This window comes from Prinia subflava, chromosome 6 (assembly GCF_021018805.1).
Source record: "Prinia subflava isolate CZ2003 ecotype Zambia chromosome 6, Cam_Psub_1.2, whole genome shotgun sequence".
In the NCBI taxonomy this organism is placed as follows: Eukaryota; Metazoa; Chordata; class Aves; order Passeriformes; family Cisticolidae; genus Prinia; species Prinia subflava.
Genome location: NC_086252.1, coordinates 3,311,918 through 3,325,845, shown reverse-complemented (window position 1 = coordinate 3,325,845; position 13,928 = coordinate 3,311,918). Strand labels below are relative to the sequence as shown.

The following is a 13,928-nucleotide window of genomic DNA, read 5'->3' as shown; positions in this document are numbered from 1 at the left end:
TTGCAGAAACAAAAATGACCAGGTGTAGATCTTTTTTCATCCATTAAAATATACAAAAATGGTTAAAGTCAAACAGGGATTGCCATACTCACACTACCACCCTTTGGCCCAGGAAGGCCCATGCTGCCTGGCTGACCTCTGATTCCTATGGAACCTGCTGGACCTGGACGTCCATCTTCCCCAGGAGCACCCTGCAGAGATAAAACATTTTTAACATTAAATTCTAAATATATTTATTCATATGAGCTTAGTAATTCCAAGAAAATGTTTGTTTATATAAAGAAAATAACATTAACCTGGTTTGGGGCTTCACTTATCAGTCAAAATGTCTTTAGAACAGACACAGCAATAGCCATACTGCTGGATTTAACCAAATGCTATGCAATTATTAGAACTGAATCATCTACAAATAATTCATTGTGTCCTTACAGTGACAACTAGAAAAATATTTAGTTCAGCCATTTAACTGTGTTGCAGCAGCTGGTAAGCAGAAGGCACTGCTACACAGACAAAATGAAACAAATGTTATTTGTCCTCATTTTGGAGTTAGGAATGTAAAGTGAACTATCAAAACAGAAGATGAGTCTTAATAGATAAAGTAAACTCATGTTAACAAAAGCAAATTCAGTGAGGTGGGACCTTTGAATTACTGTGACATTAACTGAAAAGACTAATTTTTTTCACTTACCAAGGGACCAAGTTTTCCTTCAGGGCCTTGAACACCTGGATTTCCTGTCAAACCCTAAAAGCAGGAATAGCATTGGTGTTATGGTCAGGTCTATCATTCTATAACAATAAAGAAATATAAATAAATCCCAAAGAAATGATCAGTTACTAACTTCTCTGTGTCAAAGGTCTTCATCCTTATCTTCACTTCGCTTCATCCCTCACTGTCTTTGATCCTCCTTCCTATTTTCTTGCTTTATACCTCTTGAGTGTCTCACAATCTTTATTTCTGCCATGATCTATATCACATTTTACTGCTCCCTTTTTCCCCTTTTCTGATATTTTGAATTGTCCTCCAATAATTTTCCTGAAAAAAATCTCTAGGTGATGTGTACCACTCAATCTCCTGTTATCGGTCACCAATTTAATGAAGGTTGGCCTTCAATCCATGTTCTTGCCATGTTACCTGTGGCAACATGTTACCTGTGCTTTACAAACACACATCCTTCCTTTGCACCAGTTGATCTCAATCAGGGCTATTTCTCCTTTTTCTAGACAAAACCTGTGCTTCCCAACATCAGCAAGAAATAAAGACAGGGCTTTTGGCCTTCAGCCCCACGGAAAGCAGTCTGCCCTTGTGTAACAGCTTCTGAATTCTCAAACATTCAAAATTCATTTCTTTCGAAAACGAAAGGTACCACGGTTGATAGGGTACTGCTGTCAGTCCCTTACCCTTGCACCTGGAAGGCCAGGTTCACCAGGACGTCCAGGATCTCCCTGACCTCCTTTAGGTCCAGAAGATCCTGCTGGACCACGCTCTCCTTGGGCTCCCTAGAAAGACACCAGTGAGTCAACAGCTAGAACAGTGACAGCAGGAGAAGGTTAAATAAAAACAGTGTCTTCTATTAAGAAACTGCTTTTACAAACAAAGTTGCAAATCATTAATACTTTTATTAGTTTCCTAATTATTATCTTTTCTCCCCAAAATTTATTACTTAAAAGTTGTCTCTTCCTTAAAGCAAGTTTATATAAGCATTTCAGAATCCCTGTATTTTTACCAAGAAGTTAGGAATTTACAGAAGAACTAGACAAATGCCTATGTGAGTCACTTCCCTGGAAGTGTTAGAGTACTTAGGAAAGCCAGATAAACCAGTCTTTTTTAAGGGACAAGTCTAGAAGATCACACCACACACAAAGAATAGGCAATTTTTCACAGAGCTTCCTCCCACACAGCAGTACATAAAGCATTACAGACCAGGTCTGTCCCTTATCTGTGCACATTTCAAAATGAGGGAGCATTAAGCCAGGGACAGGCAAGCAAAGCTGAACATCATGGGAACTGAAAGCGACTTTCCCCAAAATATTTTTGTCTCAAAACATTCAGACGACCTTTTGGCATTTATAAATTTGATCTGCCTTTCTGCCCAGAAGGAGATACTTTTAATGGAACACTTTCTTTTTATATGACTGGATGTATGAAGATTTAATAAACTTCACAATAAAAGATGGCCACTTTAATTTCATTTACCTTTGGTCCAGGCAAGCCATCAGAACCTGGAAAACCACGGTTACCAGGAGCACCCTAGGAAAAGCAGTAGATATGAGACAATTCTCTTCATTTTTACATAACTTATTACAAATAAAGGACCAGATTTATGGATTCAAGATTCAGTTCATTTCCTTACAATTTTCTTTCTCTGGTACTTTAACACGGGGGCTGGGGGTGAGGGTTATGACTCAGAGTGGTAAAAACATCAGTGTCTCATTCATACGTGCTGGACAGCTCCTTCTGTTGAACAGCCTCATTGAAAGCAAAGATGAGCAGTTGGACAGGTGCAGGAAAACGTCTGCAGGTGAGCTTGTCCTATCTCCATCCTTTCTCCTACCGTACTATCCTGGGCACTGAATCCCCACATAAAATATCCAGTGTAAAAAAATAGCACACAGTAGTAACTACTGCTGGGAAAATAAGGTTTCACTACACCCACAATCAAGCTGTAAGAACACCTATGGGTAGGCCAAAAGGGTTTTTTTCAGCTTAGCAGTGCATCTCTTAAGACATACCATTCCTCTAGACTTCTTACCCTCTCTCCAACAGGGCCTGGTGGACCTACGGACCCTGGATCACCTCGAGGACCTCTTTTCCCTTCTTCACCTATGGGGCCAATGGGACCCTGGGGACCTTGTGGGCCCTAGTGAGAATAAAATGTTTTTTTAAAAAATACTGTTAAGCTCACCATTTCTCAGACATATTGAAACAGACTGTCTTCTGGACACTATAAACATTTTTCCAAATAAAGGAGAAAAAAAAATAGTTATGTTTTAGATCAGTTAAAAATAACAGCTTTTCAGCATCTGCTTTTCTCTTTTGCAATGTTTATAAGCTAATAAACCGTAATTCTGAAGTTGGACTGGACACTACTTCTTATAATCACATTAATTTGTATTGCAAAATAGTCAAAATTCAATGAGACTAATAGAAATTTTCAAAGGAGAAGACAGTGGTGAAGAAACTATAACTTCACCTCTATATTTTTGTCAGCTGTTACATGATTATTTAACTGGTGAGAAAGAAAAGCTGAAGATTGGTTGATAAACCAACTCAAACTCTGCAGAGTTGGTTTTCTCCCAAAAGTGACATGGTTATAAGGTGTTTCCTCTTCATCCTAAAAAGCATATGGAGACTTACAGGTTCACCTTTGGGTCCTGCTTCTCCCTTGAAACCTGGGACACCAGGGTCTCCCTGAAAACAAACACATGTATAGCACCAGTAAAGTTAAATGTCTGCATAAACCACTTTATGCCAAGAAACAAACATTTCCTAGTTTGGTCACTAATGGTGGGCAGTATAATATGATGCTTATATTGGCTTGTCTTTACCCTTTTTATGCTAGTTTATTTTTATGCTATCAAGACAAAAACTTAGATAAATCTCTTTTCCCAGGTTTATAAAGACACACTCCTTTTTCCAAAGAAGTAACAGCATTTTGGATACACAGCAGATTCACAGGATCTGAGTCGTAGCACTCTCCCTGGCACGCTGCTGCTGTATTTAAAGGAAGCCCTCTGCTAATCCCTGCTTCAGTTCCATGGAGTGACACGTGCCAGACCCTACAACTCCTAAAGAGACAAAGAGCCCTTTACCGGCTGGCCTCGAATCCCAGGGGGGCCCGTGCTGCCCTGTGGTCCTGGGGAGCCAGGGGGGCCTGGTAATCCATGGGGGCCTCCAGTGCCTGGAGATCCCTACAAACACAAACAGTATGCACAGTAAAGAAACACAATCAAAACAAAGGAATAAAAGAAATAGCCTTACACAATTTCTTCAATGGGATATATGATTACTTACAGTAGGGCCCTTTGCACCGGGGGAACCATCTGTCCCTTCAGCACCCTAAAGATAAAGTATCAATCATTAAAAATCATTTTATGAGATGGACATCCATCACAAAAGCAGAAGAGAGTTATTTTATCCACTTTACAACACCAGAAAATAAAGGCTATTAAATAAATGCAGCAACATATGCAAATGCTAAATAGGGCAATAAAGCATGTTGAAGATCTTATGTTTAAGCTTAAGTTTTAAAGTACTTGGAGGACTGAGACTGTATCAGACTGTGTAACTTTCAGTTTTCCAACTTGTAATAAAATAATAAATACTTATCAATACAATTAGCACAAAACAAAGGAGTGAGACATCTTTCCCTTGAGAAAAAAGGTACCTTGAGTAAAACACAGTTTCAGGTGAGGCACTAAAATCCCCCATAAACAGGTGAGCATGCACTAGCTGAGCCTGGAAGAGCTCAATTCAATGTACTTACAGGAAGGCCTTGTGACCCAGCTGGGCCCTGGGGACCCGTTTCACCTCTTTGTCCTTGAGGACCTTCGGGACCTCGAGGACCTGTTGGACCTGCTTCACCCTAGGATTCCACATGAGAAAACAACTGGAGATTATTTCACTCTAAAAAGCAGCACTGTAAAGTAACTCAGGAGGACTAATGAGTTTACAAGAGAAAAACAAGTCATGTTTGAAGTAGTTTATCCTTCAAATACAATTTTGCGTACCTAATTTTGCTTCTATTACTTTAAGGTGAATGTGAACATAAAAAGTATAGACAGGCTTTTTTTTCTCAATGTATAGAAGACAAGGAAGCTCTCTGAAGAAAAGCAGCACTATCCAGGAGTCCAAATAAGATCAAGAACAGATCTGTCTCTCTAAAATCCTACTATGTGTCAGTAATTTTACAAGGGGTTTTTTTACCTTCAAGGTAAAGCAAAGACCCAAGATTTAGATGTGGTAACACATCTGGGATTGGTTGATTTGGGGTTCTTTTTGCACAGCACGTATGAACTCACTGTTACAGAACTATATTAAATATCAAATCCCTGTAAGATTAGACTGGATGATTAAAAATTCCTCCCAGTATCTTCTTAGAATTTTAATTTTATATAAGAAATATGCATTTTGGAAATGATGGCTGTTAATATCACATTTTCATTAAACAAGCCCATATCTTCATTGTATAATCTGCTTATTTTATGAGTTTGTCTTGGGTTACGTAACCAAAAAAAAGTGTATTCCATTTCATCTGTTGAAACCAGTTGGGGAGATGTTCTTTTTTTTTTTTCTTTTATCCTTTGTAACTCCAGGAGGGAGGGGGGCAGATATGCCTTCTGACAATAGACCATCTGTTCAAACCAGGTGGGGCAGTGTTTCTTATCTCTTCCACCACTGTCCACTCTCTGGGTGATATCTTCTGTTAATGGGCCATTAAGGCTCACCAGTGACTGACACATTACATCATCCACTGTGAGATGCTCCACCCAGGGGGGAGGAGCCAACCGTTCCTACCCAGATAAAAACTGAGATGTAGGAACACCAGGGATCCATTTTCCAGTGGATTCTCAGAGGAAGGCTGGACCCATCTCACCATCACTGCACCCTTTCTACAGGATCATCTCTACTCCACAGAACCACATCTGTCATCATCTCTACTCCAACAGAACCACATCTGTTACTCCGGGAGGACTTATCTGGACTGCTTCCAACACCCTGGCCCAACAGGGTGCCAGGTCGTATTCCTGACTCCGTCAGGGTTTTCTAGGACTTTTGTTTGTTTGCTTGGTTTTTGTTTTGTTTGTTTGTTTGTTTTTGGGGGGTTTTTTGTTTGTTTGTTTGTTTTGTTTGTTTTTTGTATTACTGCATTTGCATTTTTTAATATTCCTAGTAAAGAACTGTTACTCCTATTCCCATACTTTTTGCCTGAAAGCTCCTAATTGCAGAATTGTAATAATTTGGAGGAAGGGGATTTTACATTGTCCATTCCAAGGGAAACTCCAGTTTTCCCTGACAGATACCTGTCTTTCCAAACCAAGACAGAAATCAAAGCAACTATTCCAATTTTACATCATCTGATGATCAAACTTGAAGGTAGCTTCTCCTTTTCAAAAGCTCTACATGATTCATCATGTGACAGCTTTTTTAAACATTTATTTAGGTAAAATCATGCTGAGCCATACTAAAACACTTTATGACATGCACTACAAGGGCTGTAATTTAACTGTACATCCCTCTTGTCTAGACTGTGCTTTTTCCAAGAAAGGTTGGAGCAGATGATCCTAGAGGTCCCCTTCCAACCTGCTATTCTGTGACTCTATGATTAAGTTGATACTGTTATGAAGACTTGTCTCCAAACAGTGTCATGAACGTTGCCAGCTTCACAACAACACAAAACATCTGCTGATCTTGGCTACCTGACCAATTGAGAGTTTCTTCTTGTGTAACATTTTCTTATGTTTTAGGAGTGTAAAAGGACAAAGAGGAGCAGCTGGATGAAGGGCATGAATAAGAAGTGTAAGGAAGCTGAACAAGTTGTCTTTTCTATCTTCTAAGACATTGGCTCAAGGTTAAGAAGCAGGAAAAAAAGAAGAAAAAAAAGAACACTAAGACTGTGCTGCAGCAAATGAAAGTTTTTCATTTCACAGCCCAATCAGTCCAAGCCATAAAAGGTAGTAACTGTAATTTGCTCCATTGTGATGAACGTCATCTCTGTTGGGGTTCAGGCATTTCCCTTACCAGTCTAGATCATCTCAAAACTAGAAGTTTCAGCACTTGAAGGTCCTGCCTCCACACTGTCTTCGACTTGTCCTTCCAATCTCACTTCTAGCAATGTATCTTACTATTCTGTGAATATTCTGGACAAGATTACTGAAGCACAGCATGGCAGTCATCTTATAATCACCCCCTTGACATGAGCAAAAGGGAAAGCAAAGTATCTTAACGGTGGTGAATTGCAATTGCTTCATTTGGCTTTGGCTTTTATCTTCTGTCTGAAGGTCTTGACTGATTTCACAGCAGCTCCTGGCGATCTGTACACACATCAGTCTGAGCTCTGTGTGGTCTAGTACACATTTTTAGTTGTGTGTTGTTAGACATTTTAAAAAGACACTTTCATTTTATTTTTTACCTTTATGCCAGGAATACCAGGAAAACCTGGAGATCCAGTTATGCCAAGTGGGCCCTATAAAAGACAGACACACAAAGCTGAAATTCAGCAGTTGAGATGACACAGATTAGTATCTCATCACTGGGTAAATGTGGGTCTAGTATGGAGATGTATTTTTTAGTCATGGAACATTTGTTTATTACAAAACCAAAATAACTATAAATATCAGGGGTTTAAGTGATACATATACATTTTATGGAATTGTGGTACAGATCTTTAATAATGTGTTTGCTGACTTTAGCAAAGTTACAGCTCTTGATTCAGCTATTAATGCCTGAACTGCAATGTACACAATTCACAGTGAACAATTATGGGAATTAGGATTCCTAAATTCTCAGGCAAATTCATTTGCTAGTTGTGAAAGACAGATCTTGTATCCAAATTTCAGGGCTAGAGAGACAAAGATGTTTCCATTTCCATAATATCTCTTGTGCTGAACACAACATCCAAGAGAACTTTCTACCGTACTCCAAAGTTTTGGGATTGCGGCACACAGTGGTTATTATAGCTCATTGCAACACTGTTCCCAGATAATTCCTCTTTATCTTTTCCTGATTTTCTGTCTTTTTGTAAAACACGACTCATGCTGAGAAAAAATGTTATATTTAATAAAGCTCTCCTGACAAACTTAATCAGAATAATCTGTCCCACTGAGCATTAATTACAAACAACATTTCTGCATGACCTTGCACTGGATTTCTACAAAACTGATGTAACAATTCACCAAGTATATTTTTGAAAACCTATGTCCCAGTTTATTGGATCACAAATAACGTCTGCCAAATCTCTCTCTTGTTGCAGGAAGGGTTCCAGGATTATGCTGTACCACTGCACTGTCCCAAATAACACCACATTCCATTAACACTTTCTCCAGTGAGAAACACGTGCATTGAGGATGAGTATCTCCCTTGTGACACTTCATGGGATTTTCCAAAAATATTAGCCAACCACTTATCATGTCCAGTAAAGCTGAGCTCACATTTTATGCCAAAGAAAAACTGCAAGCTTCACATAAAACCTCATACCTTGCCATCTAGCTTCTTTTAACCTTATAGTTTGTTTTAAATACTGAAAAAAAAATTCTTTGTTTGAAAGTTTCTTCTAACAACTTACTGTTCCTTCATAATACACTAAATAATTGAGTTTTGTAGCTTTTAGGCACTTACACTCATTTTTTGAGCTTCTATTACAGTTAATTATTTCTTAATGAAGTGTTTAATAAAACAGTCTGTTCATTAAGATGACACAGACAAATTAATCTTTCTCAGAACTTTGTCACAAGTAACTAAAGAGTATGCACTGAATGAAAATCTAACTGCAGGCAGGTGTGGTTTAGGGTTTGGGGGATGATTTTTTGGCACAGTGCTTTTGGGGTGTTTGGTTGTCGAGTTTTGTGTTTGGTTTTTGGTTTTTTCTAAGCTGAACATCACAGAATGGTAAAGGCTGACTACATCAATGGGTAGAAGCTGTTACCCACATCCTACAAGTGATACTTTCAAAAACAAAAGCAAACAAAAATACCACATTTTTAAAGTGGAAGTTGGTTTTGCACAAACAGTACAAAACCATCACCAGTTTTCACAGGCAAACCAAACACAAAATAAACTGTATGTGTGGGAATAATCCTTGACTCGTGAATTCACACAAATGGATTTTGCAAATGGAGCGTAAGATTGGCCTGTAGGATCCAACATCCTTTGCTACACCGACACTCTGAGTGAAAGCAGCCATGTCTTCCTCTGCAGCCCTGCTGCCATGGGGAGAGGATTTCCACAGCCGTGCAGCCAGGCTTTCTCAGCTTGGCAGACATTCAGACACAGGCATCTGTCCTTCAGTTCAAAAAGTGACTGTCCTTAATTAAAAGGCCCTTTTCCACATTTGGTAATGGAACACAACTGCAGGGAGCAAGTTGAGCTAGCAGCGAGTGCCTTTCTTCTTGCTGGCAACAAGCCTCAATTGCCAACTTTGCACGTGAAGGAAGAAAAGATGCAATTATGAACTGCTCTAGATTGCAGTGCATGCACTTGAGACACTGTCCTCCCCACCATATGAACTCCATAAGAGCGGCAGAGCATCACCTCCCCAGGAGATGCTACGGCCAATTCCTCTGCAAATTAAAACCTTTAGATGAAGTAAATTACAGAGGACAATTTTGCAGAGGATAGCACTGAAACTAAAGTGAGTACAACTAGGAATCATTCTCAGATAATTAATTCCAAATGCATGTAACTGACACTAGCAACTGCCACCTTTTTTCTTTTTTTTTTCTTTCTTTCTTTTTTTACAAAAAGCAAGTGGAAATATAGAGTGAAAAAGTGAATGATTAAGAACCAATCACTTACCATTGGGCCTGGCTTCCCAGGCATCCCATGCTGGCCACGTCCACCCTAGACACAAAAATAGAAAACAGAGTATTTGTAAGAATTCTTGCTATTTTTAAAATTATTTATTGTCAGAATTTGTGATAAAACTATATATACTAAAGTGATTAAAGAAATTCTGGATTGCACATTCCTCTAAACACTGTCATGAAAAATTTCTGGAAGAAATTATGCTCCCAGTTGAGTTAATGGATTCCTCTATGTTCAGAAAAGACAATATTTTGAGAGTGTCATTGTATGGGGCACATGATACAAGTGGATCATATAAAAGTCATGGGGAGAAATGCCAGAAAAATAATACTTGACACTGGATGTAAAGGCAGCAGGATGGAAGTTCTAACTCAAATATGATCTCATGTCAAGGATAATCTCTCTTTTTGTTGAAAATCAAAATACTTTTAAGATTATAGCTTTATTATTGTGAATTAAATTTTTAGATTTCATCTAAATTGAAATTTGAATTGAAAGACTTCATCTTAACTTTCATTTTAAACCTTTTTCCAGATGGAATTGAAACATTATTTCCTGTTCAGTAATTTTTGCTCTCAAGAAATCCCACAGAAACATTGAAGACATTTTTATATTCCACAAAATCGTTCTGTGGGGGTATTTAGATTGATGGGCAGCTCTGCTAAGAGAAGTTACCATATAGTTCCACTCTCATTTTAAAACTGCTTTTAACTTTAAAAATTTGTAGTAAAGATCTCACTCCAGAAAACTGCTCAGCCCTAACTTCCTTAAGCTGTAGCAGAACTCACAACACAGGTGACTAGTAAATCACATGAATACTTTCAGGTTCAGGGATTTAAATTTAAGTTAACAAGAGAAGCAGACAAAAGAAAAGGAAGATTCTACTTACAGGGGCACCCTGTGGTCCAATTCGTCCTCTTTCCCCTGGCATTCCCCGAGGTCCCTTGAAGAAAGAACAAAAAGTGCATTATTTAGGAGGTCATGTCAGAGTAATAAAAAGGGTTGGGTTTTTTCACTCTTGCAGGAGCAACTTATCTTGCCCTAAAACAAAATAGAAGTAGCAGCTCATAAAAATCCTTACAGCCTCACAGGCTTGCCCAGTGGAAATCTAATAAATTGTAATTTGTTTTTCCATTCTGACACCATTTCCAGTCTTAAACAGGTTAGAATAAATTCTGTATATACTCGGCAGTAGCAATAATGCAACTTCACTAAATCTCATTCACAAATTAGATTCCACTTCAGGGATGTTACATTCTACACACAACACAGAGCTTCACAGAGAGATGTATTACCTGATATCAGAAAGAGGCTTCACTTCCAGAAGCACTGCTGAGTCCATTTTTGTCATGTAACACTACTCACGCATATTCAGTGGTCCAAAACCACATGTGGATCAAAACTACTCTAAAAAAAGTTTCTCCATTCCACTTCCAGGTCATGCCTACTTATCCTCACTGTAATCTCCAAAATCCTCTGTCCATGGTTTTCTCAATTAGTTCATTCCCGATCTAAATTACTCCAGTTCTACCTCAGAGCAACCTAAGCCAGTTTTTCTCATGTTGAGATCACTCCATATGAGGCATCAACATGTAAAAATGAAAAAACGATCACCCTACACTTACATGAGCTGGGAAACCATCACCACACCTACACCTCTCTGCTGAGCCTTCTGATTTATGAGTGTTACCTATGTCTGTGAGTGGAGGGGAAGAACAGTTACAGTGGACCTCACTGTCAGAGTAATAGAAAATGAAGCCTTCATGAAGAGAAAGTTCAGCTCCCTGAGCTCAAACACAGGTCCCAAAGCCCTGAAATCCCCACTAGCAGTAGTAATTACAATCACTTCTGCAATACCCAATGCATGTGACACTCACCAGAGGACCTGTTGGACCCATGGCTCCGGTCGGTCCGGACTCTCCCTAGGAAAGGAAAGGAAATGACAGAATTAGAGAAATGGGTAAAAGGAAAACTGAGTCACATCTCACCCCTGTGCTGTGTGGTTTTGTTGGACCTCAGGGGCAGATTTGCAGAGATACCCATGTGCATCACACATGGCAAGGACACTGTTCCCCACACTGATGGAATCACCATGTTTATGTGTTCTCAGTGTTTATGTGTTCTCTGCCAAAACTGCTGCTGTTTTTGCCTCCACAGAAAGTGGTAGGCAGTCTTGGGAAAGAAATCTTTTCTTACACAGACTCTCCTTAACTACTAGTCTCACATTTCAATTTAGATTTTGGAAGATTCGTTCATTTACTATGTTTTTAATCTAAAGGAATAGTTCTGTCTCACATTCAATTATCACTTATGCGAGGCCAAAAATGTTTCAGCATCAGCACTGATGAAAGTGGAAAAGCCTGAAAAAAGTGTTCTATGCTCTTTTAAAACATCTTCTAACCTATCTCAAAAGAACTGACTCCAGCTGGCTATCCTGTGTTACCACTGCTTTGATATGAAGTTGTAAGAGTGGTGCAGTCCCAATGGAGATCAAAAATTCTAAGAGAATAAACTAATAAAACAGTCGGTTTGATTAAGATATATCCCCTCTCCTCTCCAATGCCTGTTTCTTTTAAGCCAATTTTTCATAATTTGAAATAGGAAGGTCAGGTTTTAGTTATGCATTGCTTTATTTGATTATATTAAAAATGTTCAGCTTGGTCACATGGAGCCAACAAGAACCATCAACTGTCCAAGTGGAGAACTGCAAAATGTGCACGGGCCCTTTGTTAGGAGACTCTGCTGAATTCAGCGTGTGTGTCACAAGTGGAGCACTCAGCTCAGCCAGTGATCCTTCACAGGCCTAAAGCAGCCCCAGCTGAAGTTGGGACTGGCACTATTGAACCCACATAAAGGTCAGAGGGGGTACAAAGCTGTCTTCAAAAGATCTGCTGCCTTTCAGGATCTTGGTATTACACAAAACATGCTTAATCCTTTAGTTGCTTGGGCCAAAAAATACCTTTGCTCCAGCTGCTCCAATTTCACCTTTTGGACCATCAAGTCCTTTCAATCCCTGTAAGTTATAAAAAATACAAAAAAATTGTATTTATATATGTACACACAGAGAACACTCCTACTATTATTGTTAAAGTAACTTGATATTAAACTATGAAGAATAGGTCTGAGGTGGTAAGAGTAAGAAAAGGAAAAAAAACAGATGGAATAAAGTTTTTAAACATTTCCTAAATGGAAAGCATTTGTACAAGGTACATTTCCTTGGATTTGGTTTCCTTTTTAAAACAAGCAAGTTTTAAAAAAAAATCCTAAAACAACAAGGACGAGGCTCTGAGCCATAGGAAACCAATTTATTCCTCCCTGAAGTAAAATTCTGGCCAGAAAACCTGGTAATTTGTAATCACTCCATGTTGCAAACATATCCACCCCTCAAGTTCCCCACCCTAATGCAAGACTTGCCAACCGAGTGAGAGATCTGTCAGGTTTGCGCCTCCTGAAGCTTGGCAGGGCTCACTCAAGCTCCTTCCAGATCCCCAGAACATTTGAAAATAGAGTGAAGAAAGCACTGGAGCGTGTAATACAGAGGTCAGCTTAAAGGGGAATAGCAATGATTTTCTGCAAGGCCCTCTTTCTCTCAAATGCCAGTAATCCTGCTACAGCTGCCTTATCAGTAGAGCAGGCGAATTCTGCACAGGTACAAAGAAAAATCTTCATTCTGAAACTGCCAGGAAATATCTGTATCAGAGGGAAAACCTTGTCTCTTACCCGGTGACCCTTGAGACCTGGGAGACCAGGAGCACCAGGAAAGCCTCGGGGGCCCTAGGTGGGAAAAAGAAAAAACCAAATACAATCCTGATTCTGCAGATAAAGCAAGCAATAATGGCACTAACAGGGATAAGGGCAGCAGCAATACTGATATTTCTAACACTCCTTCTTCACCTCCATCATTGTGAGGAACAGCATTTGAGCAGCTCACAGATGATACAGCCTGGAAGTTATTCTCAGCATTATACACATTTTCACTGACATTAAAAGCTTTACCATTTATGTTGCTGTGTGATCAAACTCCAAATTTCAACAAAAGTAATGAAATAAGATGAATGGTACATCAAGTTTTGAGGGTTAATACGGACAAACATTAATGAAACTGAGATCAAAATTCAGAGCTATCACTTCAAATGAAATAGAAACTCAGACCTGCAAACTGTACCTGTCCTTTCAGAACATGTCAGTCCAGAAACTGCTACCAAAACACAGTTAGCAACTAAACCAAACCTGTCTTGTAGCTTTCTACCAAGTTTCTCTGGAAAGGCTAGCAGAAGGGAGCTAAGTGCCTAGTGTCAGAATATTTGTGATATGAATTCAGAACAGAAATCTCAGGTAACAGTTATCCTCTCAGCAACAAACACCAGTCTGGAGCATAGGAGTGAGCTGAGACAAGGACTTCAGATAC

At 39.2% G+C, this 13,928-nt stretch overlaps 1 protein-coding gene across 1 annotated transcript in view; it reads right to left on the bottom strand.

Annotated features, from left to right (window-relative positions):
• COL5A2 (collagen type V alpha 2 chain) overlaps window positions 1-13,928 on the bottom strand; it is a 100,248-nt gene that overhangs the window by 20,545 nt on the left and 65,775 nt on the right. The window contains exons 13-27 of the mRNA XM_063399917.1: window positions 13,241-13,294; window positions 12,480-12,533; window positions 11,398-11,442; window positions 10,410-10,463; window positions 9,512-9,556; window positions 7,131-7,184; window positions 4,485-4,583; window positions 4,013-4,057; window positions 3,811-3,909; window positions 3,356-3,409; window positions 2,751-2,858; window positions 2,195-2,248; window positions 1,399-1,497; window positions 689-742; window positions 93-191 (exon numbers count right to left, since the gene is read on the bottom strand). Of these exons, the coding sequence (XP_063255987.1) occupies window positions 93-191; window positions 689-742; window positions 1,399-1,497; window positions 2,195-2,248; window positions 2,751-2,858; window positions 3,356-3,409; window positions 3,811-3,909; window positions 4,013-4,057; window positions 4,485-4,583; window positions 7,131-7,184; window positions 9,512-9,556; window positions 10,410-10,463; window positions 11,398-11,442; window positions 12,480-12,533; window positions 13,241-13,294 (1,017 nt within the window). The remainder of the gene's footprint in view (window positions 1-92; window positions 192-688; window positions 743-1,398; window positions 1,498-2,194; window positions 2,249-2,750; window positions 2,859-3,355; window positions 3,410-3,810; window positions 3,910-4,012; window positions 4,058-4,484; window positions 4,584-7,130; window positions 7,185-9,511; window positions 9,557-10,409; window positions 10,464-11,397; window positions 11,443-12,479; window positions 12,534-13,240; window positions 13,295-13,928) is intronic.